Genomic DNA, 24,012 nt, shown 5'->3' with positions numbered 1-24,012 from the left:
CAGTTGTCTTTATCCTTTTACCTTTCTTATCTTCATGCTGTTTAAATTCATGCTGAATTTCTTTTAATTGCACATATGGTTTTAATTGCTGTGCTGTATTTATTCACCAGAAGGTGACCTGATAGTGAAAGGGTAAAGATAGGTGGGTGGGAAGCTGAATTCAGATTTGAAAACCATATTTGGACATATTTATTGGTGAGCAATCTCACAAAGAAACAAGCACATGCATTTCCAACACCCTCTGTTATCTACAAGGCCACGTTTGGCTGCAATACAACCACGTTGTTTCTTTGTACTTAAAATCTACTACAAAGACTCATAGAATCATCCACCACTTGCTCAGTGATCTGGAAATTCAACAGCAGCAAAAGCCCCAATTTTAACCTTAAGCCTTGGGGGACAAGCACCTTCAGGAAAAATGATATGGAAACACGTAGAAGTCATGCGAAAAACCTAGATTATACGAAATGCAGTTAAAGAAATGGGCTCAGGAGAAAGTTGTAACTGAAGTATTCAAATGAGGCCAGGCAAGAATTGATGTGTTTCTAAAGCATGTTCTTGGGATGCAGCCTGGAGGAAGAGAGGTCACAAATAAGTGTTGCTTAACAGGAGGGAGAGCGGACTTTGATGCAGCAAAGGAAACAGGAGAGTCTTCTTCTAATACAAGCTGGAGAAGGAGGTGCAGGGCACCTCTCTAATGCTGATCACCAGGCCGGAGGAACACGATAGCCACCCAGGACTTGAATCTGCAAGGTACTCATGAAACTGAGTTTTACAAGAGTACAAATGTTACAGGGAACTTCTTCATAGGAGATTTCTTCTGTTGTCCGACTCAGACTGAAAAATAAAACCGACTGGGCTTCCTGGTGACAGCCTAGAAGAAACCCATCAGTGGCATATTACACAGCAGGAGCTTCGTTGGCCACTTATGCAATTTTTGTTCCCTGAAAAAGCCATGAGTTTTCACTTCAAGCTCTCTCACAGCAATAACAGAAAAGAAAGCAATTCATTTAATGAGCAACCAGCTCTCACAAAGCTGGAGGAAACCCCTGAAAAAAAAATCCTTCAGGTGTTGGTAAAATAAAGTCTAACTAGGCAATAACGGGATGAAAAATTATTACAGCTAATCTGCTCTATTATAGCTCAGGTGTGGTTCCATTTTACTGATGACTAAAGTAATCCTAATACGTCAGTTTAAGTTACTGCCAAGTCATTTGAGGAAATTTTGTTTGTTTGTTTAGAAAAAGATTTAATTGAGGGGGGATGAGTGATACTGACAGTAATAATAATTCATCTGTCTGTGCTGGTGCTAACCCACACAGTGGAAAATCCTTGCTAATGCTAGATTGATCAGCTAACACAGAGCAGCTCCACTCTTCTAATTTGTTTTATGTAGCTGACTTTAGACAGCACATTTCAATCTAGACTATTTTAAGGATACATGGAAAACTAAGTCACTACCCTATTACTGTGGATGAAGAGGCATATAAATACTACTCTGGTACAAGCAAGACACAGTTCATCTGATATTTTTTTCAAGCAGAGAGAATACACCGAGTCTGGAACAAAGATAAAAATGTGATTGGAAAGCTTAGAGCCCTTAAATTAATTCCCTAGACAAAAAGTTGAGGCACCATATTCATAATACGATGTTATGTAACTTGCTCTGGAGCCAGGCAGCTACTAAGTGAAATAGTATGAGTTATAAAAACAAAATATTGTTGTGAAAACAATTTTACAACTTCATAATTCACTATTATTTTCATTTAAGAACAAAACTGTCAGTATAATTGCAGATTCTGTTTGCCTTGCAGAAGTTCTCTCAGCTTGTGATAAGAAATCTCCTCTTCTTTTTTTTAAAAAACTTTTTTTTTTTTTTTCCCCCCAAAGGCTGCTATTTAATTTACTATATTGTGTTTTGTTCTCGTTATCCAGAGGTAAATCTTAACAGGAAGCCCATTATGTGGGGGCCTAAGTTATTTGCGTACCAGCACATTTATGATCAGTAAATGTAACCATATATTATCAATTATTTCTTACCATTACTCTTGGAGGAAAAAATATCAGCAGCCATTATAGACTACTTTCTACTCTTTATAACTGAATGTCTATTCTAGATGTGAACCTACATGGCTTGCACTGCTCACTATGCACCATGACCATTGTCTAACTTGGCTGCTCATAGAAGTACTAGGCTTAAGAGTCTAGTTGTGGACAACCATGTCTACCAATGGAGAAATGAATCATCTTTTAAATTGTGCACAGCTCCCTACACAAATTGGTGCTTAAGTAACAAGCCATTACTATAATAATGTGTACGCGTGCCATTAAGAACGGGATTAAGACCACAAATATGCCTCATAGAGGTCAGTGGGAAAATCACCCAAACGTAGGACGATCCTCTCCAAATGACAGGACCAAAATATCACATCACCCAAACTATCACCATCATGAGCAGTTCCTTGGCTTAACACCAGCATTACCATCAGGTCAGCCAGAGCCCTTCTCACCTCAAACAGATGAGCACCCAATGATACCATGATTCTCCTTGTTCTCCCCAGCTCTCCTAATCAATTGGTGCCTAATCTTGGCCAAGTTTCCTTACCCATTCATGCCCTAACTTCACTGCAATAAACAACAATACAACAGAGGTTATTTGATAGAACACCTTCACCATTTGCTCTGGTGCCTTGGCTTTGGAAGAATTACAATGTGGTTGGACTCCAGTGTATTTTAAAACAGAAGGAAACAGCTCCTCCAGTAATCAGCAGCACCATCACACACAACAGCCAGAGTATGCCTGTGAATTAAGTGGCACTCACTTTTATGGGGGATGCTTTTTGAACTGAAAACTGTAAACCAGTAGCAAGAGCAACCGTCCTAGCCTCATCGTGCTACCATCCAGGCTGCCCACTAGAGACCCGAGCTCAGCCAGCCCCAGGCAACCACTGTTGCTCAAAAACCAGACAGCTTCTCCGTCAGATACTCTTTTCCACCTATAGATAAATATACACTCACTACATTTTATGACCTCCAATAAAAAATCCTTATCTTTTAGAGTGTAACGTGATCTGGCAGTATTTGTCAAGGTAGACACTTGGTTATCAAGAGTTAAACAGCACAGAAGCAGAGCCCTTAATTAACTTCAAGGTTGCCCCATGCCTTATCATGTATGGAGGCATTGTCCTCAGCTTATTTTAAGAAGGAGCAAGAAAGAACATCCAGGTATTACACCAAAAGCCTCTTTCTCAATTATTCCTCTTATATTACTAACCCATTGTGGCCGACTAAAGGCTAAAGCTGCAAAAGTTGCATCCCGAAGCTGTAAATTTAAGTTGGTTTCTCAGTATATGCTGACCTGACTTACTCCTGTAACTGCGGGCTCCCTGTTATCTTTAACTACAAGGTAATTGGCAACTTGTTTCTGTATTTCAGGAAAGCAACTCAAATATATGATTCCTAAAAGAAAAATCTGATTAACTGTTCTGTCATCAGCTGGTTCCTGCTAGTATATGGAGTGCTTAAATAATAAAAATATAATACAAAGAACAAACAGTAAAGTTGTGAAATGGAAATGTTAAACACGTTTCAAGCCAAGAATTGGGCTCTTTCAAAAGTTTAGGGTATAAACCAGACTATGTTGGATTCCTGCAGTCAGGATAAGTACATCGTTCTGAAAACACCTCTTTGCACCTCTTGGCAGCACCTTTTCACCTGAAAATCCTGAAGAAATCCACAAAGATTTTGATACAGAGATTTATAATACCTTGAAGAGGAAAACATCATTGTCAATGACACAGAGTGCCACGAAGTCCTAACTCTGACCTCCTCATCTTATTGTTAGACATCACTGCCTTCTTCCCCTCCTCCTCATTTTAACAGAAGCAACAGCATTTAATTTAATCCACCCAGAAGCAATGACAGAGTCAGGAGCTGATATACAGCTAGTGCTGGTTAGAATTCGGAATTACTGTTTTGTGAAGAATGTCAACATTTTGACATTTGTTGCTATTCTCAGGGTAGAAAAGAATTGCATATTCATCTGGAAATTTTGAAATGTCACGTTGAAATCGCAAATTCAACTATGAATTTTGGAATTTCACCTTTTATTTCATTTTACATTAGCTTTGTGTCTTTTTTAATTCATTAAATGCTGAAGTAGGATATTTTAAATGTCTTTTTCATTTTACTTGGTTTTGCTTTATTTTAGCATTTTAAAACTATGGGAAGCCACTGACTCACACTGACAGAAAACCAATTTCAGCCATCATTTTACACCATCTCTGAATCCCATTCAGAGTGGAAATTTTCAATACGTGACTTCTGGGAAGAGGACATTTGGGTGCAGACATGAGATTTTGGGGGAGAAGACACTCCCTCAAAATGTACAGCAATGGCAGGCAACGTACAGCAAGCTGCCTGCCTTTCTCCACAAGCAAAAAGCAATGCTACAAAAGAATATAACCCTGTGACAGCAGGAGGGATCTGGCAGATTGCATTTATTCATCTGCAGAGAACAAAAAATTCCTAGTCACTAGATTAACAGCAAACAGCAAGAGCATTAGTCTCAGTTCAAACGCAAGTGCCGGAGGTGTCTACTTTATGTGAGTGATGGCAGACTGTAAAAATTATTAAACCAGTACAAGAGAAGTGCATCAGTCATAGCAAAGAACACTGGTGAGCAGATGTTTCTGAGGGGAAGATGAAACTTCCAAGTGAATGTCTCCATCGCAGGTATTAAATCAGTGGAAAAACTGACAAAAGCTGTGTAAAATGAGAAAACAGCGAGCCATCACAGTCCCCTTTCGGGCACTGCAAGTTTCATGAGACCATGTCGATGCTGGTTGCAGCAGGCAGCAAAGAAACACCACCTCCAGCAGTGTGGAAACGATGCAGTGGTTGAGGTCTGCTAATCACGAGCGGCGGCCACCACCACCTCAACCGTGCCAAAAGCATAAGCTGCCTCGTTAATTTTATCTCCTGATTTCCAGCTGTCTCCCCACTTAATTTCCATGGCGCTCACCTAGAATAGTGCACAACACTGAAGGGCTGTCTGAAGAGGAGGTCCATATGCTCCATATGCACCGATGCCTGTATATATGTAAATGGAGACAACGGGACTCATGGCTGGTGTGGGCTAAGAGCCTTAGGGCTTGTGCCACTTAGTGAGAACAGACACAGCTCCCTTACTCGTTCCAGCAAATCTTCAGCGAAGAAGCATGGATTTGGATGCTACAGTAAATCAGAGCTACAAGACACTTTCATCCTCCCCAAATCGGCAGATTGCTCTCAAGAGATCAATGCTTTTGTTAAGATTTCCACCATCCTGGACCAAAACCACAAGCTGTCTCAAGTGATTTCAGTGGCACCCAGTCTAGATGCCAAAAACGTGCAGGTCCCTTTGGGAGGGAATGTGGTTCCCCAGGCCCATGAATAAATTCAGAAAGAGAAAGAAGAATTCAAGGGATCAGAGATCTAGGAAGGACAGACATCCCAGGCATCTACAATGCCCACCCTATAAGATCCACAAAGCCACCTGGGAGACACACAATAGTGTCTCAAAAACACTCAAACATGACCAAAACCAGTGAAAGGACCTAGACATATCTGGAGATATGAGAGCTTGACAAGGGTATTTGGTGTCTTAACCAGTCCAGCACAGAAACTCTTGATGACAGCTGAGCTGGACAGTGGTGGGAGTTTTATTAACTCTGTTTTGGCCACAGGGCAAACTTGCAGGAATTTTCCATATCAGAAATTGGCTTTGCCATTTTTGTTTTCTACTGTGGACATCTTGGTGCCAGAAATCAGCATACCTAATTAGTCACCCTGGTCTCATGCTCTCTGGCCTTTGAGAGGGGAGAAGTTAAGAGAGAGGCTTCAGATTTTGACTTGGTCTGAGCAGGCACAGCACCGCCCGCAAAAAGCGTGAGAGTAGCTGTTTGTGTCACATGTTTCTGCGATGGTCTCCTGACAACTCCGCTGATGCTGCTACAGAAATCCCCACCACCTACCACCCAGAGGAGAAAGCTCCTGAGGTTTTGGCCAGGAATGCCCTTGAAGCACATGAAGGTTTAAATGAGGACATGCACTCCACCAGTTCATTTCCTAACTAGGACTTGGGCATTAACGCTAGACGGGGTGCTACGAAAGACTAAAATGCACAGAGATTTCACATGCATGACTCTCACTTCCATAACTGGCCCAAGAACAGAATGCAACGCAGTGTTGTGTGTGAGTAAAACTCATTGTTCTCAGTGGGCTTTAAGAGCCAGTAGAGATTATTTGCTGTTCTCATACCGATCCAGATTTATTTTGGATCAGCAGCGACTTCAACATGATTAGTACGCAGCAAGAAACAGAGAGTCACAGTACCGTGAACCTCTTCCTAGCCAGAATGTGAAATATAAAACCCCATTTTTTCTTTTACCCTTAAAAAACCCTGAACAAATTTAATGAAAAATTTTACCTCTCACATTGGTAGATCGTGGTATGTATTGGAATTAAGGACCATGAACTTCTAATCTGAGATGGATTTGTTACAACATCCTTAATATTTTGCACAAAAAGTGCATTCAAAATTAAGAATGCACTTTTAAAATACATTTAGAAATTTTTTTATATTTTAAGATCATTCCCTTGCAAGAAGAAAAATTCCTAAAGGTCTTCTTGCATATTACGTGGTGTGTATTAATGCCTGCTTCTTACCCTGCCTTTTCAAATCAATTTCCTTAACTGAAAGGCCTCAACCGACCTTGAAAGGGCAAAACACAACAAAATGCAGAAGCCAATTGTGTGTAGGAAAATACGTTAAAATTCACATTGTATCCAACAAGTCAAATTACAGTGACAATTCTCCCTACCAGATATCTGGCTCTAACACAGCCTTCCTTTTTTTCCCCTTTAAATAAAATCATTCCAAAAGTTGATTTTATGAATGAGTTAGTCTGCAAAGGAAGAGGAGAGCATGCAGTAAAACTGGACAACACTGCTTCATTGGCAAAGCATACAGTGTTTTATTACTGAGCATTTCCTGCTAGACTGTAAGATCACCTTCAATTCTTCACCAATTAAACTATACATGTTACAAAGCAGCAATCAAGCACAGTCAGTCTGCCACCAATATGTTAGAGAAGAGTTTTAAGTGCAAAAGTGAAATAGGCAATAACACAGATATTTAGCAGGCTGGAAGGGAATTAAAGTTCTGGAGGGATTTGTCACCAAGCAGATAATAGTCTGTATTGCAGAAGAACTGAAATTATTTTTATAGAGATATATATGAAGTACTTCTGCATGTGTATTTGCAAATGCCACGTGCACACACACAAACATATATATATAAATATAGATATAAGCATACATGAAAACCCAAACTTGAGCTAAATTAAATTGTCCCTCCAGCTTTGTAATGCAAATGAGACTAACAGGCTTGTGCTGTTTGTGGTTCAAGATGATTTGAGTTTCCATAGAGATGCTGACTGAACTAAAGTTTTTAAATTTTTTATATATATAAGCCTACTTGTATCTATAAAAGTCTAAATATGGATTTGCTGTACCTCAGCACTTCCTCAGTGACTCCACTGGAACCACAACAATTTACACCAGTTAAGGCTATGTGCAAATTTTGTGTCTTTCACTACTTTGCAATCTAAGCTCTATACCATGTACTTGCAGAGCTGAGAGATTATTACTTCTCTCCCCTCTCCCAGCTTCTGGTGAAGAAGGGGAAGAAAAGAGAAAAAGTAGTTTCTTAGCTAGTTGTAGATAATATTTCAAGGACTTTTGCAATTCATTGCCCTCTCTAAACTGCCTGGAGAAACAGCTTTGCCTTCAAAAGTTCACACCATCAGGAAATCTAGAATTCAGGGAAAACAGTCTGTGTGCTTCTAGTGAAGGAAATGCCAAAAGGACAGACTTTCTGTCAGAAGCGTTTTTCCCTTTTCCCTGAGAGCTCTCACAAGCTGAAGAGCAGGGACATGCTGAGACGAGCCAGGGTAGGCCTGGACAGCGACGGGTTCACCACCTCCCTGCCTGGGCTTGGCCACCCTCACCCTTCAGTGGAGCTAAGGCCCATCATACACTATGAGGACCCCACAAAGCTAAAGAGCCTGTGTTTTCCCCAGAGCCACATTAGAGATTGCCACCAGCAGAAGTGACAAAAGCCAGCCACGGTCAAAGTTTGGGCAGAGAAACCAGGCAGACCAGTTTAACTTTCTATTTCAAAACAGCTTCATTTTATGAGGTCTGGGCACCAGTTCAAGTGGATGAAGGCCACCCACTGTACCATCACCTGAGGAAAATCAGAGCTGAGCTCTGTCGGAACTCATTTCCATGTGGTTTCAGCGATAAGTGATTTTTGAACAGCGACACACCAGAGGTCAACCTCCACAATCGCTCTGAACCACAATCAAAACCAGCCTCCTGTGTACCTCCTTATCTGCCCGAGAAGAGGAAGGATTTGTCCAGTGAACCAAAGGTGTCCACAAGCACGTGGAGCAGCAGCTCACACCCAGCCTCCTGTTTGATCTTTGGAAGACCCAAGTGCAGCTGCGCCGTACGGAGGTACGGCCAGTGAGCTCCTTTGGGTAATGGCACGTGAGAGGGGCGAGACCTCCCTCCTGCCCCCAGGGTGACACCGCACCTCCGCACATGGCACTGTCTCCCCCTTTGAGGCTGACAGCGTATCTAAGCCCTCACAAAAGCCTCTCTTCAAACCAGACAGGAGTTCCCATTTCCAGCTTTTAAGAAACCGTATGGAGGGAGACCTTCCCCGAGCCCCGACAGGCACCATTTAACCCCCCACACACCCCCTTTCGGGAAGGGTCCCAGGGCTCGTTCAGCCATGTGACTCTCCGCTCCATGGGGAGGCTGGCGAGCACCCGCATCTCCTACCTTCTGCTGCAGGGCGGGTGGCTGCGGGGCCAGCACCGGGTCGGTGATGTAGGTCTTCTTGGTGCCAGGCGGCTGGTAGAGCCCGGGAGGAGCCTGGCCCACGGTGTTACCGGCAGCATATGCCGGCTCGGCCTTCCAGGTGCTTTGCGGCACGTAGGGCGCTTCGGAGCCGTTCCTCCCCCCGTACCCCCCGTAGTAGGGGTCCTGGTAGCGGCCCTGTGGAGGTGCGTAGCCGTAGGTGGGCTCCGAGGGCCGGGCGGGCGGCGGGGCGTAGCCGTAGTCGGGCCCACGGGGCTGGGGAGGGCCGTACTGCGGGGCGCCGGGCGGGCGGGATGGTGGGGGAGCGTAGGGCTGGCCGGGCCCCAGGCTGCCATAGTGCGCGGGCTGCGGGCCGGGCGGCTGGTAGTGCGGGCTGGGCTGCGCCGTCCTCACCTGGACGTTGAAGGCCGGGCGGCTGGGGGTGGAGGCCGTGGCGTAGGAGGCCGGCACCGGCTGCGGCTTCAGGGTGCCGACGGGAGTCACCGGGATGGGGGCCGGCTGCCCCGGGCCCTTGGCGGTGGATTTCTTGGTGGCGGTGAGGGGAGGCTGGTTGGGGATGATCATCCGCTTGTGGCCGGTGACGGGGGTGGACACGGAGGGGGTGGTGGCAGCGGAGCTGCTGGAGGTCGCGGAGCCCTAGGGAACAAGGAGGGGAGAAAGCCGCAGCGTCAGCAGGAGGGACCGCTCGGGCGTCAGGTCCAGCAGCGAGGGGTTAAGTGGAAATGGGGTTTTATAGTAACATCTGCACAGAAACCCAAACTGCTGAGAAAAGCAGGAATGTACCTGAGACCACACGTTATAACATGGTAATAGCAACCTTTCCCTGCTCTGACAGAACAGGGACGGCGCTGCGGCAGCCGAGCAGAACTGCCATGCACCGCGTTTTCTCTTTCCTCGGGGTTTTCTCCTCCGCCGCAAAACAAACAAACTAAAAAGCCATAAATGCAAAAAAAAAAAGGGGGGGGACTCGCTGGAGAATAATTAGGGGGAAACCCGTGCACTCCTATGAAAACAAGAGCGTTTTGAAAAAAAGAGAGAAAATGAAATTAGAGCCTCTATGGAGGCAGCAAAATGGGATGGCCTGAAAGCAGCTCCCAAGCCATAAGAATTAACTGGGATCAAGGCAAAATACGGAGGTGTCCCTGTCCCTGGCTCTGCTACTAAGCACTGCTGGTTGAAAGCCTGGAGTGACCCCAGCGAAGGCAAATGTTACACATGGCTCGTGAAAGGGCAGAAAGCGGGCCAGGATTCCTGAGAGCCTCAGAAGTCGGCTCCCGCCACGGCAGCCATGTAACCCTGCACTGGCGCCCTCGGCACAGCAGCGCTCGGGAAGCCAGGGAAGAGGTTCACAGCAAGTGCCGCCGCTTACTGCGACTTGGCCACCAAACCAAGATTTAGTGCAGTGATGCTGTCCTAATAGGCATCACACATCCTTCTGTCTTATGTACTTGCTTGTCTGTTTTGCCTCTTATTTAAATTCCACGTGCAAAAACACCGGTGTGAAAGGACATCTTTGTTTAAGAGCTAACAATGTGAAATAGTGTCTGAAGAACACTGAAGTTTACCATTAAGACTTTTCACTAGAACAAAGAAGAGCAAACTTGAATTCCTGGAGTTTAGAATTAGGTAAAATTTCTTGTCCCTCTTTATGTTCCTTTATTCTGAGAGGTTGTATCTGAATTTTATGCCTTCCTGTACAGTGAAGCATTGAAGTGAAGATATGCTATTTAACAGTATTTCTTCGCTGTTGCACTTAGTATGATAGTTGTATGAGCTTATATCTCATCCAAACTTTCTGCACTGGGCTTATCTCACCCGTGATCCACTTGACAACCTGTAAGTTCACGGCAGCCCAAAGTCAGAAAAGCTCAGTCCTCACCGATGGTTGTGTTCATGCTAAGGCACGTGCCACCTTTCCCAATGGACCAATGACCAATCTTGCATTTGTCCCCAGGTGTTCCTGCTTTATGCAGCCATACTGACCTCTGCCTACTGCCACACCATGCTCTTGCTGGGACCACAGACCATGGGAAAGAGCGGTGGGGGTTCATTGGGATACCCCGTGCACAAGCTCTACCTGAGCCAGAGAAATCCTCTGCCTGGTCAGCAGGTGGCGGCAATAAATTGCTGCCAAACCAACCCAGGCCAGCAGCTGGAAAGGAAGTTCAACCACCCATTTCTCTGGGTCTCCAAGGGTACCAAACTCCCATAGAAGGTAGGAGAAAGGCAGACACCCCCCCCACAACACACCGCCCTTCCAACATTTGGCAACCACCAAATACGAAGAAAAAGGAGATGGGAGCAAGGCACTCAACTTCTAGTCTACAACCTACAAGCAAGTCTACCAAAGGAATAAGGAAGCTCCACTACTACCCAACTGGTAGCTCTTCCCTGGTGACTTGCAAATACAGTTTTGCTGATGCATTGGTAAAGACCTTACTCCTGCAGACCTTCAGGGCAAACCTCCCATGAGAGCAAACCTCCCATGAGGAATCACTATAAATGAGCAAAAAAACCCCAGGCAAATTAAGAGCATCCATCTGTTTTGAGAGATGTAAAAGGTGTGTATGCAGAGGACTTTGGGAGTTGGACTAGATGATCTATATGGTCCCTTCCAACCCTAAAAAAAATTAAGTGAAATTCAGTGAAATTCAGAGGTGGGGAATACTAAGGCAGCAAATTTCTGCTGGAGAAAAAACATCTCAATGCATTCGAACCCTGACCTTGCCAACAGATCCATGACAAGGCAGTACATAGGCAGACCGAAGATATTTTGAAACTGAGAGCAAGGAAGAGCTGAAACGTCTCAGATGAAATGCAAGGGCAGACAGGTTAAAGGTCAGTAGCCCTCCATTAATATTGCCTGATTCTTCTATTTCTGAAACACCTGCCAAGGAGCAGGCATTCTTCCATCCCTGCCTCAGAGCACAACTGCAGTAGTGCTCATTGCTAGCAAGAAAATTTGCTTTCTGTTGGAATTATTCTCCCATGTCAGCTTGGCATTTATGCCCAGGAGTGCTAGAAACTTTCCCATTTCCTCACCTATTTCATTCTTGTAAATGACAGTAGTTTGTCCACTTACTGTAATGGGATGAAAGGTCCATAACGCAGCACTGGGTAATTACCAGCAGAAAAGCATTTTTTTTTTCCATATGAAGAGGGAGAAGGCAGATAGTGTTTTAAAGACAATGGCCTATCGGGGGGAGGGGGAAAGCCCAAACCAAAACAACATAAACGAGATCTGTTCATCACATCTTATATTTCTGAATGCAGACTCTGGAAGCAGGTGATGACAAACTGCTAGTAAAGCTCTTGTGATGGAAATCTATTCCATCCCAAGAACCAGGGGATTTTAATATTACTTATAAAGATCCACATAACACTTCACTTAATGTGCTGATGCCAGTCTCCTGCCTGTACTGGAATACATCGTAAGAACGAATAATAAGCCCTTCCTCCAAAAAACCCCTAACTGCCTATTGTCTGGCATTCTGACAGGCTCTGAGCAGCTCCCAGGATTGACACTACAAAGAGGATGCCTCCCCTACTGCACCAAAGCCCAGTGAAGGAAAGCAGCAAGCTGGAGGTGCCTGGCCAGAGACCAAGCTTTGCCATCATCTTCACAGCAGAGGCTCAAGCTAACAAGCACCGCTGCATTGTGGCATTCAAACCACAGGCCGCCTTGAGGAGGAGGAAGTTTGCATCAGTAGGAGTCCCCAGAGGCACCCTGTGTGACTCATTCTGAATTCCTCTGAGGGTGCTGGGCAAGTGTGTGATGAAAGCTGGGCTTTAGGGGGAGGAAGAGTGTGTAAGGCTAGTTAATGTGGTGTAGTAGAGAAATGGGACAGGTTAGAGGGAATTTAACACTACTGGAGCACTGATGATTTATGGAGACGCAAATTGGCTGTAGCTCCTCAGCAAGGGCACAGGTGAGGTGTCACCATAAATCCTCTGCCCTTTTGCCTGAGAGAGAGAAGGGTGGCCACAGTCCAGCCTTCTCTATGTCCAGCTATGCACTCAAATATCACCCCAGGCTTAAATCTCTAGATTATTAAGGGATTAAGAAAAACCTTTATAAATGCGCATGAACTATGGACAAGATTTCTGGTCTGAGGACAGGCATGTGTGGAAGGATGGGAAAAGGGTACTCAGATACCATGGAGAAGAGTGATTTCAACAGATGTCTGGAAGGCACTAGGAGGATAGGAGGGATGGATGAGGCTATAAAGATGCCAGATAGATGGAGGGGCAGTAACGGCCAGAAAGCTGGAAAGGGCTACCTATATCACTGGGTACAGTCCCAGCAGAACAGATGACCATTGCAAATATTTCATGCGAGTGAGACCACAGAACTTCTCCCAGCACAACGAAGTAGACTCATCGAAAGGCACATCCAAGTGACAGCCCAGAAGCATGGAAACAAGTAGAAATAGGAGAAAGAAAAAGGAGGAAAACCAAGAGAAAGAGTGGATGCAGAGGAGCGCAGGCATCCCCTCCTCCAGCAGCTCCTGGACAGCTCATTTCAAAACCGTGCTGCATTTGCAAGTGACTATCGCAGCCAAACACACTCTCTGACATCCTCTGAGGGCTGTTTTCAGAGGAAGACAGGCTTTCCTCTGCTCGCCATGCACTAGATGAAACTGTCTGACACACTTCGCAAGTGCAAATTAGAACCACGCTACTTACCATCAACCCCTTCTTGCAAATTCATATTTGCAAAGAGAGAGTAAACTAGAAACCCCAGGTGCTGATAACGCAGAGTTGTTAAGAGAAACTAGAGTAGGAAGGAGTTAAATTCAGAACCTCATCTACCACAAGCATTATAATACAAAATCTTTTTTTTTCAATGGGGAAAGCACAAGAGCCTTGTTTAAACACAGATGGAAGTACCTAAATGTACTGCCTCTTCTACAAATGAATTATCCAGCAGTTCAAATAAAGGTGAACCAATACTGACAAAATCAAGTAAAACTCAATCAACGTGGGAGGAAAAAACCCCCAAAACACTTCTCCTAAAAAAAGTTACCATGTGTAACCATGAGGGGAATCATTTTGCTTGGTAACTCCTGCCCTGTCTTAAGTGCAGTGAAAGCTTATAAACATTTGCAGGAGTTTCTTGTACCAACCATCATTCGAGAAATCTACGGTGCTGTGATAAACCTGTGCTCTCCTAGGGGTCTGACTGTCAAAGCTGGGCATCTGCACTCAAAGCTACCCTGGTGGGGAAACCCAAAATCCTGAGTATCTGTGTGATTCTTCATTCTGTAGAAATTATTTACATAGATCTTAAATTAAATTCAATGTACAGCTACAACTAAAAAGTCATCACATTGGTACTAAGGATGAAACCTGTTGTTCTACAGAAATGAGCCTGTAATTCTATACCATTTGTCAGGGTTAAATTTTAAAAAGAGTACAGAGTAACTATAGTCTACAGCAGGAGCATGATTCTATATGGTCAGCTGGAACCCTTATGAAAAGGACTTCATTCTCCTTTTATTTTGTGCATTTGTAGAGTATTTTCTATAGAATCCCTTCAGTTATTCAGTTTCACAGACCAGATCAAAAATGCCAACACAAAGTTTATCACGTTCTATTCAATTTTCCAGGCATTTTTCATAAAGGTACAGTTGAATAGTTTTAGCCCTTTAGCTGTCAAATTATCACATATAAAGACACATTACTCCAGCTCAGTGGTTTTCAACCTTTATGCTCAGCAGCCCCCAAATGTTTTTCAGAAGAGACAAGCTCCTTTATGGAGAGAGTTAATCTGCTGACAATAAACATGGTTTTTTAAGTTACCTTTCACTGAATTCTTCTTAGTTACCTACAGACCCCCAGGGTTTACAGAGCATAGGTTGAGAACTACAGCTCTAGCTGGGGCTGCCTTTTTTGAGCATTTCAGGCACTATTTACTCAAGGGGAGGAATAAAATAACCCTTCCTCCTCGAAAGACTGAAACCTGGAAACTACCGGCTGGGCTGAACCCAGGATGGAGCATTCCCAGGGGGCTGCCAGTTGACAGTGCTGGCGCAGCATCTCTCTTCCTAACTCAGCCACTCTTCTGCATGGTCCACCAGCACGAGCTGGATGGAAACACGGGGCCAGCTCAGGCATGTGGCAGCTGAAATCTTTTAAGTATCGCTCAGTGATGGTGGCTGTTGGGGGCCTGGGTGGGAAAGCCAACAAAGGGTGGAAAATTAACTTGGCTTCTCCTGGGGCCACGGATTGGCATTCACCTCGGTGAGCTGGAGGTGCTTAAAGCTCTCTCTGTGAAATGCATCTCTGTGGGGTCATTTATCCCATTCTAATACTGAAGCCTAAAGCAGGGGAGATGAATCATCCACTGGGGGAATCTACTTCATTCCACTGACTGTAAAAGAAGCATAAAAACAGCCAAGACAAGTCACTGAATATTTAGACAGCACAAGTTAGTGGAGACAAATTCCACAATAAGCAGGTAATTTTGACGTGACTGTAAGAAGCAGAGATACCTTTTCCCTGCAGTAAGCGCGCTGCCACTCAAGCTCAGCTAGAACTGTGCACCAAAGGGATTTCTGAGTGCCAGCAGCTCAGATCATCACCCAGGATCCTGCCACACTGTGCAGACAATGCAAGACTGAGAGGCTGGGCTGCAAAGGCATTTCCCACGCATGAAGGGGGGTGACATGGGTGGGCCACCCTTTCCCACCCCCCCTTTTCCACCTCCTCCACAGTGGCTCCCATTGGAACTGGAGCAGTGGCTGGGCTGAGCCTCCCTCCTGCCTGAGGTAGCAGATCCCAGCTCCCCCTCAATTTGGGAAGGATAACCCCAGAGAAAAATCAAATACTCTGCTTTGAAACCCAGGCCGTCTAGATACTTGAAAATGCGAACAGGCATTTTATGGGGTTTCCCGATATGCAGACACATCTAACTCCTGCCAACTGCAAATTCTGTATTTGAACAAGCTATCTTACTAGTGATAATGTATGGCCAGTTTCCCCTGAACATGTCCTCTTTTTCTGTCTGAAATAACATCCGGGTGAAAAAGAGAAATCTGGCCTTTCATTTGGGACTTGCAGATCACTGGAGTCCAGTAGAGCTCCAGATGGGCTGCTGAACGTCCAGAGATCCTGGGCAGATGCACTGCCCCCATTCAGCATACCTGATGCATTTTCAACATACAGGATTTTCCGGCCTTCTTTCTATGTCCAGATAGTAGGCCAAGCACACTGAGGACACGTCAGTCCCCTCTGCACTGCTGCTATGTGGTGCACACAGCTCAGTTGCCAATACAGATTTCTTTAGGTGTCAAAATGCCCTTAGAATCTCGTCCAAAATTTTGAAGTCTGGTCCAAAACCTTAGAACCCTCAGCAAAAACACGCTTATAATCGGATGAAACTTTTCTTTACAGTTTCATCATTCTCTCATTTCCAGTTTACAGCTGACAAGCGAGTGTCACAGAGGCATGGGCTGCGCATGGATCAGCAGCAACACTCATACTTCCCAGATGCGTTTATATGGGATTCAGCTTGTTGGCTTGATCACCAGAAGCTATCAAGGTATTTGAACAGATTGCTCCTAGGCATTATACCAAAAGAAGAAGAGGAGAAATCTAATAAAGTGTTCATCTCTGGTTCTCAAATGAAGAGAATACCTTACAGATGCCATAAAGCGCTACAAGAACACAACTGCTTCTGAGCTTTGATCTGTTTTTCAGCTGCTACTACGGGTGGAAAAGGAGTCAACATAGTTGTTAATGTTTCTGTTCACAACCTCTTTTGTAATCCTTGTGACGGCCCAGCTTGAAACACAAGGGAGAAGAGCTTGAACGAAAGAAAAGGTGATAACAAGTTGACTTCCAATTTTTTATCATGGAAAACAGCCTTTCACAACTGACACGCGCAGTTACAGACACATGTCTTGGTTCAGCTTTCAGTACGGATGTCAAGTGTTTTAGGCAACCTGGGTTTCCACTTTCCAACACTCCATTAATTCCAACGAGCCTGAACACATCTGAAAAGTTTGGTCTCCAAAACACAACAGTGTTATGCCAGGGAAGAATTTTGCTTTTCCTTCTTGGTTTCATATTTACTTTTTTATTTGTTTACCCCAATACTATCACTACGATGACTACTATGATCTTTTTATTCGCTTTTCCCTTTCTGATGAGTTATCATCTGGCATTTATGAGAAGGACTATGTGAGAGACCAGTTTTAAAGGATGTGCAAGCAATTGACCTAAATACTTTTAGCTCTGATGGAGAGTCAAGGGCCATAATTTTCGCTTAATTCATTGAAAGGGCTAGTTACGATTAAAACTCTCCTATTTAAGCAATTCCACTTGACCAGTTCAAATGTAGCAGCAACTTCATCTACAAGAACATAAACTATCAGCACAAGAAAAAATTTTTGTCAAAAAGCTGCAGAAGATGCCAGTCATGAGAAGTTAAATGTTTTCTGAATTCATCTTGGGATATTTCTGTAATTTCCCACTCTCATCACTAAAATGACAAATTTGCGCCATTCTGGACCTCAGGAACATGCAATGGCAGCCCCCTGCACTGGCTGAATCGGTGGCACATCGACTCAGCAGTAAATTACGTAAGGAGCTGTGCACCACAGCCCTTTGGTTACATCAAAATGCAGAACTACTGAATACAATCCCGGAACAGAAGACCACAAAAAGGGTAAAGCAGTACCATGTGAAGACAAGTCACCATGTGCATGGAGCAGTGAAACTGAGCTCCTCAAGGAGCACCTTCTCTAAGGCTTAGCAACGCAGGAATGTCCAAAGCATTTCCATTCAGCAAACTGGGCCCTTCAAATGGCCTGAACAAGTCTCCTTGCTTAATTTAGGCAAAATGTTGCCCTGCTTGACAATGGGGAAGCCCCCACCCCCCCTATAAATAAGACCTTTGGGTAAGCAAAGTATTTTTATGACTTTTGCTATTACTAAGCTAGTGAAGCTTAAAGTATCATAATTACACCGTCCACAGACTTAAAAACGTTTTTTCCTTCCTTTTATAACTTGCTATTTGTAATAGAAAAGAAGCTCATGTACCTGATAAATATGGGCAGGTTGGAGGGTTATACAGATTATGCCGCTATCCACGGATGTGTATCATCATTATAAAAAAAGGATTAAAAATGTATAATGGCAGATGCGTGAGTGAGGGGAAGGGATGTGCACCTGTGAGTGACAAGACAAAATACATGTATTCATGAACTTCTCTGGAGAAGTCCTCTGCAACTTATATGGAAAAGTTATCATTTTCCATTGTGTGTTGAACAACGGATTTAAAGAACAGTCCAAAAACTCTATAAAAGCTTCTCATTTCCTACTAAATTGCAAAGGAGTTTTAGAGTGTTTATAGAGTATGCAAGTTTTCTTCCTTTATTAATTCTAGAGAACATTAAAAGAGTGTGCATATGCACATATAAAATAATATGAAATACATATGCACTCAGACACTACTTGGTTCACTTTGTGTTACTTGTTATTTGTTTACGATTCCATTTATTTGCTGCATTGCTTGCATTTATAACCTATTTATCTTTTCAAATTCCAAAACTCTATTAAACCAGATTTAAAAAATTACCCTACCAGAGGGCATAAACGTTTTCAAATGTTAGTACTGCCTCAATTTCCTGTGAAAACCATGTGTTTTTATTCTTCTTTTTCCCCACATTTTAAAGCCTGTACGAATAGTAGTACAGAAGAGCAGAAGCATCAGCTAACAATTCTGTGTTCATACAACATCTGCTTTCTTATGGTTCACTTGAGGTCCAGAACCACCATCATCCGCCAATATTTTTAGTGGGCTACAAAATGATTCAAGTTAGTAACTTGAGTGGTTAGCAGCAGAGAAAAACTATATAGCCTCACCAAAAAAATAACAGCTCAACCAAAAAACTCCATAAAAGACAGGCAGATGTGACGGAGAGGTTATTTTCCTATTAGGTCCAACGTACACCTTTCCAAAAGGCTGACGAGCTCCAACAACAGGTCAAATTTAACTGTTTTCCCAGATGGCTCCTTCTGGGAAGTGGAGTGGAACGTTCCCTCATTTATCCATCTGCCTGGGTTATCACCGTTGCCCGAAATACCTTAGTCTTTCCACAATACTGCAGATTCCAAGTACAATGTTGAGAAATCTATCTGATTGGAAAGGTTTTCTTTCACCTGCCATGGCTTTTAAAATTATTCTATAGGTATATAAATACATACACCAAGATACATAGAATTTATCCACTGCAACGTGTCTAGTCAAAACACCAGGGCAGTACTGTAACAAGTCAGGAAAGCGAAAGAGAGACCATTAATTTATAGCACCAGAAAAAAATGCCATCTCTACCACAGAAATACTCAAGTATAAAACAATGCAGAAAGTTAGAATATTTTTAAATTAAGGTATTAACTCAGAATAATCACTGTTTCTTCACTATTTTTCTCTCTTCATAGAGAACATAAAATTGCATTAAATGTAAAGTTAATAAAGTGTGTACTCAAAAGACACATTGATAAAAAATTTAGAATCATAACAGTATCACTCTAAAAAGCCTGTGTAAAGCAGTGTCAAATCCACTGCCTCACCAGGCTTGGTTCTGTTGCAAATGGCATTATAAATTAATCCAGTTTTCCTAAATGTGCCTTGAGGAAACAAAACCACAAATAGCCATTGTAAGTTTTAATATAAAAAAACACACAAAAAAACCCCAATGAACAAAAAAATCTCTTCATTCTTAACCGGAATGCAAGAGCTGTGTTTTTAACAACTGATACTGCTGAATAGGTTATATACTTAGTCCAAAAATGTCCACTTTTTTTGATGCAGCTTAAGTCGCCCATACTAGGTTAATACCAGGCTTTCCCCTATGCCACGCTCCTCTCAGCTCAGCAGTCTTAGGGGGAAAAAAAAAAAAAAAAGAAAAAAAAAGGTTGCTTAACTTAATCAGCAATGACGTAATGAGCCCGATTAAGTTATGATTTATAATTTTCCTCGCTTACACTGTTCTTAGACCAAAATAACATCCCAAGACGTTTGCTCCGCGGCTGCTGATTGGTTTAAGGTTATCACAGTCACAGCTGAGAACCAGAATATTCTTCAATACCTCTTGCTGCCTGAGGTACGTTTTTTTAAAAGGTGTCTTATATATCAAGACAGATTCTTATCTCAGTGACACTGGTGCCAGCTTAAGCATGTCTGTTGATTCCAGCAGATTTACTCCAAACATGCTGCCTGTTGCAGATCAGGATTTGGCGTCTGAATTCGGAGGGGTTTTCCCCCTACTGGGAATGCAGCGGATGTTTCTATGCAAACTGCAACGGATCCTACGGATCAAACCTCCTCCAGGTAATAACCGTCCAGCTTTGCTCAACACTCAGCATGTAAGGAGATCTTGGCCATTGCTACTGCTGCGACCTGAACGAAAGCAAATGAAATTTATAATCGAGGCTAAATATAGCCTGCGTTGGACCAAACCTCAGCACCTCCAAGCACCCAGCTCGGCACGGAACGGCAGCAGCACTGAGCGAGCCAGCTCTGCACCCCGACCTGTGCGTCCCCCCACAAACACTTCTGCGTTAGCAATTAAAAAAAAGCGTGCTAATTCAAAACAAACCGACATATCCTCCCTCTCTCCTCACTTCTTTCCTTGTGGTGGATGTATAAATGCATACTGATGGCTACTGGGATTTATAGCCTAACTGATTTTGACATTTTTTACTTCAGAATTTGAAACAGTGACTTTCTAGCCCTGGGGCAGGAGTGCTAAATGCTAAAAACTTCGGGACTAGGGAGTATTAATTTAGTCCTTCTGAGCAGCTTGGCTTCAACAATGTTCTAACAAGGGCTCAACGCTCTCCAGAACTCAGCAGTAGACGCCCAAAAACTGCAAGGAATTTTGGATCCAAACTGGAGTTCTGTGGCTTTCGTTCTTGTTTGTCACAGGTCAAACTAAGCTCCAAATCTGAACTTGAGGGGAGTGGGGAGAATTCAGGTATGGGTCTGAACTTATGGCAGGATTAAATCATATTTCATTTCTAGCTTGAAATGGTTTTTGTTGGGGGTTTTTTTGCAGTTCATGACGTATTTGTATTTTAAGAAAAAAAATTATGCACGGAGCAAGCGTCCTGGCATCACAAGTCATCAATAAATCTCTTTTCCATAACAACCCACAAGAATTCACTGCAGGACCCAATTGTTAAAACACAAAGCAATGACATTCTATAAGCTTTCAGAAGTATCATTCTAGCCCTTGTGGACTCGCTGAATTCTCTAAATGAGTCACTGGCCTCTCAACGGAATTGTCAAAACTTAGGTTAAGCCAGGTTAATTCCCTGCCCCCTTTAATTTAGAAGTCCAGCTGCAGCGCGTGGCTTTCCAGTGAAAAGATCTAATTGCAGAGCCCACTCCCCCGAACAGGAAATCTCACGGTGCCCGAAGCTCACCTTTTCCTAGCTAGAGATAAACCACACTAACAGGAAGAAACGTGATTTCCAAAGCCTCGTGGGCCGTGTGATGTGAAAATCAATGTTCTTCTTACATGGCACAAATCATTTCCTGCTGAAGGCCAAAGGACCATAGTTGAAGCTCCTACGCTTGGGGAGGGGGAAAAAGCAGCTGTAAGAAATGGGGGATGAGGAGAGCAGACACTTTAACCAGAACAGGAACAAGGAGGACACCAAAACCAGCCCTTCTAACCAAAGCAAGCGAGCAGACGCGGCACTTGGGGTTGGGCTCAGGGCTTCAGTGAGGTGGGACGTGGAGAGGACATCCCCTCTGCCCTGCGCGCTCTCCTTGGTGGGAGGTGAGATGATGGGTACTCATTCTCTCCGTCCAAGGCTACTTGTGACAACTAGAGCTTGCAGCACGGCATCCTGCTTTAGCTGCCTTGCTTCTAATTAACCCCACAGCATCAGCTATGCTGGAACCCCAAGAGCAAAGCTTTTGCTGGGCAGACACAGCGTATCTGTACTCTCCATAAAGGGACTATAAACTATGCTGAATGTAGCTCAAGTTTCTGTACCCCCACCCCTACTCTACCGGAAAACATCAATACCCAGTTCATTAGGAAAAAAACCTACATTTTCAGGCTAAATATTTCATGTCCAGTTTGTCCTTCGGAATGGGTACAACAAACAAAAACCACAGCAGATCATGCCGTTGATTTCAATGGTCTGTACAGATCTCGTTGAAACCAGTAAACTCTCTTTAACCTTCCAATAGTACTACAGTTTTCACCACTGAGAATATATCCTAAGGAGGAAATCAGCTGTAATTAATTCTTTTTTTAATAGTAAAAGAAAAACCTACCGGTATTTTGTTTTGAAAAAGGAAAAGATGGAAAAAGAAAAATGGAAAAAAATGAAAAAAGGAAAAATGAAAAAAGGAAGGAGGAAAATAAATAGTTTATCCTACTACTTCTGCATAGAAATATTTAATTGAGGATTTTGGACTTCATTAAAAAAAGCAGTTTTCAAGGTTGCTGAAAAAAGTTAAAACATGATAAAAGCTAAACAGCCTGATGGAAAACTAAGAAGAAACAGAAATAAGTTGTTGGTTTTTTTTTTAAAGAGAACATACAAATGATTTTAAACTGATCCCATGATATTTTTAACAGCTGGAACTGATAATGCTGACATCAGCCATAATTCTACTATATTTAGTTTTGTATCTATCAAAGTCTACACGACTTTTCCATGAGACAGACAGGTAGATATATAAGCTGATAGACAGATGAATAGATACATAAAAAGAAAAAGGAAAAAATATCATCAGGAAAGAGAACATTTTCTTGTCTGTTCTTTCAGTATGATTTTTTTTTCATTTCAATTTCTACCTTATTATTTCCTATAAGTAGAAACAGATTTTTCTTTCTTTCAAAAAAATTCTTAAACAGAAAACCTCCTTTGACAGTTTCAGCAGCAGATTAATCACTTTTGCAACCCACAAAAAAAAAAAGTTTTCTGGAAAGCATAACTGTCTGTAAATGTAAATGACAGAATTACTCTCTCTTATGCTAAGACGCCTACACATTCTCTCACTTCCATGACTCAGCAACAGATAAAAGCTTGCGAGATAATAAGCAGCAAACTTTCCTTTAGAACAATAAAAATGTTTAAAACAACAACTCTTGCTCCCCCCTCCCCCAACAATAAAAAGAAATCCCCATGGTGTTAAACCAAATTCTGCCAACAGATTCCCCTCCTACTGGAATAAAATACAAATATCCCAAGGACTTCAGAGAGGAGAGGGACCAGGCTTGAGCAGCATCAAAATCAAAACACATGCAAACATGAGAGGCTTTTCTTTTTCTCCAAATGAGAAAGAATGGGTCTGTTTCAACAAAGAGGAATTTTATTACTGTTCATCCCGTGCCTTGCTCTAATTTGGTAGACAAATGAGTTGAAATTTTGCTCACCTATAATGAAAATTTCCAGGCACTCTAAGGCAACGCACTCATGCCAAAAATCACAGAAACCTGTGGGGAAGGGAGGGGAATTTCAGTGGGACTTTCCCTCCTGCACTGTGGTCGTTGTCTGAGTTGAGCTTGTCAGAGCCAGAGTAACTTCTCCTTCAGCAAGCCCTGACAAGGGTCAGTGGCAGACCCTTCAGACCAAAATATGACCCTTATTTTGGACAAATCTTCAAAAAAGAAAAGCTGAAAAGGAGGGACTCAGACCTCAGGTAGGCTCTTATGATGCCCCTGAAATGAACGAGCATGGTCTTGATGCCATAATATGACAGGCAGCTTGTGAATCCTGCTGGAACACAGACAGCCACCTCCTCTCCATACACACTTGTCAGCCCCAGCACGTGGGTTAAGTAAACAAAGGGTGGTAATTAAGAGAGGGCTGATTATTTACTTATTAAGCTGAGATGCCGTGGACCTGAAGAGGAAAGGGGTGACTTCCCAAATCCTGGTACAGTCTGGAGTCCCCCTTGCTGAGTGATGGACATTTCTGCTAAGAGCTTCCATCACCTCATGTGCCGAGTGGGTCACCATGAGACCACAAGTCCCTCAGAGGCAGCTCACTCTACCAGGAGTTGAAAATTATCCAGTAAATAAAGCAGCAAAATGCTGCTCATGTCCC

At 43.3% G+C, this 24,012-nt stretch overlaps 1 protein-coding gene across 3 annotated transcripts in view; it reads right to left on the bottom strand.

The window, feature by feature from the left end:
- Positions 1-24,012, bottom strand: part of LPP (LIM domain containing preferred translocation partner in lipoma) — a 337,622-nt gene that overhangs the window by 110,389 nt on the left and 203,221 nt on the right. The window contains exons 4-5 of one of the 3 annotated variants that reach the window (XM_074153097.1): positions 9,325-9,567; positions 5,506-5,515 (exon numbers count right to left, since the gene is read on the bottom strand). In XM_074153097.1, the coding sequence (XP_074009198.1) occupies positions 5,506-5,515; positions 9,325-9,567 (253 nt within the window). Of the gene's footprint in view, positions 1-5,505; positions 5,516-8,873; positions 9,568-24,012 lie in introns of all 3 variants that reach the window. The other 2 variants (XM_074153096.1, XM_074153094.1) reach the window with 2 other exon arrangements.

Source organism: Numenius arquata, chromosome 9 (assembly GCF_964106895.1).
Source record: "Numenius arquata chromosome 9, bNumArq3.hap1.1, whole genome shotgun sequence".
Classification (NCBI taxonomy): Eukaryota; Metazoa; Chordata; class Aves; order Charadriiformes; family Scolopacidae; genus Numenius; species Numenius arquata.
Note: the sequence above shows the minus strand (reverse complement) of the source record. Positions and strands in the feature narration are given on the sequence as shown.